The sequence below is a fragment of the Haliaeetus leucocephalus genome, unplaced genomic scaffold (genome assembly GCF_000737465.1).
Source record: "Haliaeetus leucocephalus isolate CR32 unplaced genomic scaffold, Haliaeetus_leucocephalus-4.0 Scaffold536, whole genome shotgun sequence".
NCBI lineage: Eukaryota > Metazoa > Chordata > Aves > Accipitriformes > Accipitridae > Haliaeetus > Haliaeetus leucocephalus.
This window is the reverse complement of record NW_010972972.1, coordinates 6,902,452-6,904,668: the sequence shown is the minus strand read 5'-3', so window position 1 is coordinate 6,904,668 and position 2,217 is coordinate 6,902,452. Positions and strand designations below refer to the sequence as shown.

The 2,217-nt window shown below is 65.4% G+C and overlaps 1 protein-coding gene across 1 annotated transcript in view; it reads left to right on the top strand.

The window, feature by feature from the left end:
• Nucleotides 1–2,217, top strand: part of PDE2A (phosphodiesterase 2A, cGMP-stimulated) — a 12,057-nt gene that overhangs the window by 3,698 nt on the left and 6,142 nt on the right. The window contains exons 3-10 of the mRNA XM_010576764.1: nt 218–306; nt 436–545; nt 853–908; nt 994–1,053; nt 1,154–1,313; nt 1,408–1,460; nt 1,950–2,024; nt 2,167–2,208. Coding sequence (XP_010575066.1) covers nt 218–306; nt 436–545; nt 853–908; nt 994–1,053; nt 1,154–1,313; nt 1,408–1,460; nt 1,950–2,024; nt 2,167–2,208 — 645 coding nt within the window. The remainder of the gene's footprint in view (nt 1–217; nt 307–435; nt 546–852; nt 909–993; nt 1,054–1,153; nt 1,314–1,407; nt 1,461–1,949; nt 2,025–2,166; nt 2,209–2,217) is intronic.

Genomic DNA, 2,217 nt, shown 5'->3' with positions numbered 1-2,217 from the left:
GTGTGTTTATGCCTGGGGTGTCGTGGCTCTTGCCCTGGGAAGGCCCCGCGCACCTGGGGAAACTGAGGCACACAGGGCCGCCCCGGCCGGTCCCTGCAGAGCCGGGCTGGGGGAAGCGGTGCGGGGGCAAGGGCCCACTGAGCCCGCGGTGGGATGGGGGCGAGGGTCCGGCGGGGGGTCCCCATCCCTCAGCACCGCCCGCTCTCCCACCCCCCAGGAGCACGTCTACATCTACCTGCTGGATGGGGAAACCCGGCTGATCTGCGACGACCCCCCCCACGAGCTGCCGCCCGAGGGGAAGCTCAGGTGAGCCCTGCGTGTGTGCGGGGGACACGCGTGCCCACGCGTGCTGTGTGGGCCCTCCCCGAGTGTTGGGGTCCCGTCCCGTCCCCCCCCGCCCCGGGGCGGTGGCTCAGGGTGTCCCCATCCCTGCAGGGATGCGGTGCGGAGGCAGAAGCGGCTGGACTGTGGGGGGCTGCCCCCCGCCGAGCTCCCCGGCCGGCAGCTGGGCCCCCTCGCAGCACCCCTGGCCGCCGGCACGCAAGGTGGGGGCTGCGGGGAATGGGGGGGGCATATCGGTGGGGTGGCTGGGTGGGTGGGAGAATGGGGGGGTATCGGGGTGGATGGGTGGGTGGATGAGAAGATGGATGGGTGGGTGGATAGGTGGACAGATGGGTGGATGAGGAATGAGCCAGTGAAAGAGGGGCAGGTGCACAGACATGGATGGATGGGATGATGGGTGGGTGGGTGACACATGGGGACATGGCGGGGACATGCACCCTGAGGGCTCAGTGCCACAGCCCCGCGCTGCCCCCGGTGCCCACTCAGGACCGACCCTCTCTCGGCTTGCAGTGCTCATCATCCCACTGGTGGACAAGGACAGCGGGGCCGTGGTGTGTGTCATCCTGGTGAGTGCGGGGACGTGGGCAGGGCTCTGGGGGACAGGGACGGGGCCCCGACGCCTGGGTCCTCATGCCACAACCCCCCCTCCAGGTACACTGCGGCCAGCTGAGTGACTCTGACGAGCAGAACCTGCGTGCGCTGGAGAGACACGTGAGTGACCCTGGCTTGGCCGTGGGACCTGGCGCTTGGGGACCTGCCACCCCCTTCCCCAAGCCCCCCTGTCCCTTGTCCCTTACGCCCCTCCTTGCAGACCCTGGTGGCATACCGGCGCCTGCAAGCCCTGCAGAAGCTGCAGCCCTGGCCGCAGGTCAGCCTCTCCACCAGCTCTTCCCAGAACTCCCTGGCCAAGCCCGAGAAGGTGCCCGACAGCAGCTACAGCGACCTGGACTGCAAGATCCTGCAGCTCTGCGGTGAGGCTGGGGGGAGCACCGGGGAGGGGGCAGTGGGTGGACAGGGTGAAGTTGGGGTGCTGAGCCCCTCACGGCACTCTTGCCCCTTGTGCAGGTGAGCTGTACGACCTGGATGCTGCCTCGCTCCAGCTCAAGGTCATCAACTATGTGAGTAGTTGCCCCCCCTGGCCGCCCCTCGCCCTCAGCCCCAGGACATACTGGGGAGCCCTGTTTTATTTAAAAAGAAAAAAAAAAAAAAGAAAACCCCCTAAAACAAAGAAACATCTCAAACGTCAGCTACGCAGCCATCAGTAGTGATCAGAGTGAACAGCCTTGTAATAACTATCAATAGTGTCCAGAGTTAACAGTGCCACCCTAACCACAGAAATTGCAAAAGAGAATCTATGGGTCCCTCTCCTGCTCTCTAGTGTCCTGCACACAACCCTCAGCAGTGTCCAGAGTGAACAGCTTTGCCCTCACCATCAGTAGTCTCCAGAATGAACCTAATCAGCCACAGGGAAGAGGTTCTAGGGTGGCACCTGGCTCTGTGTGGCACGTACGGGTACCCTGGGCACAGGGAGGCAGAGGAGGGGCCGGCTTCTGCCGGGGGGGCTTGGGGCAGGCTGGGGTGCTGACCCCCACCCTCTGCCCCCCCAGCTGAAGCAGGAGACCCAGTCGCTCTGCTGCTGCCTCCTGCTCGTCTCTGAGGATAACCACCAGCTCTTCTGCCAGGTGGGTGCCACTGGGCCGGTCCCCCCACCCTGACCCCCCCTCCATGGGGTCAGTGGGTCCCATTGCACCCCCCAGGCACAGCTCCATGGGGCTCGGCCACCATCCCATGGCAGCTCACCCCCCTCCTACCCATCTCTTCCAGGTGGTGGGGGACCGGGTCCTGGAGGAGGAGATCAGCTTTTCGGTGAGCGGG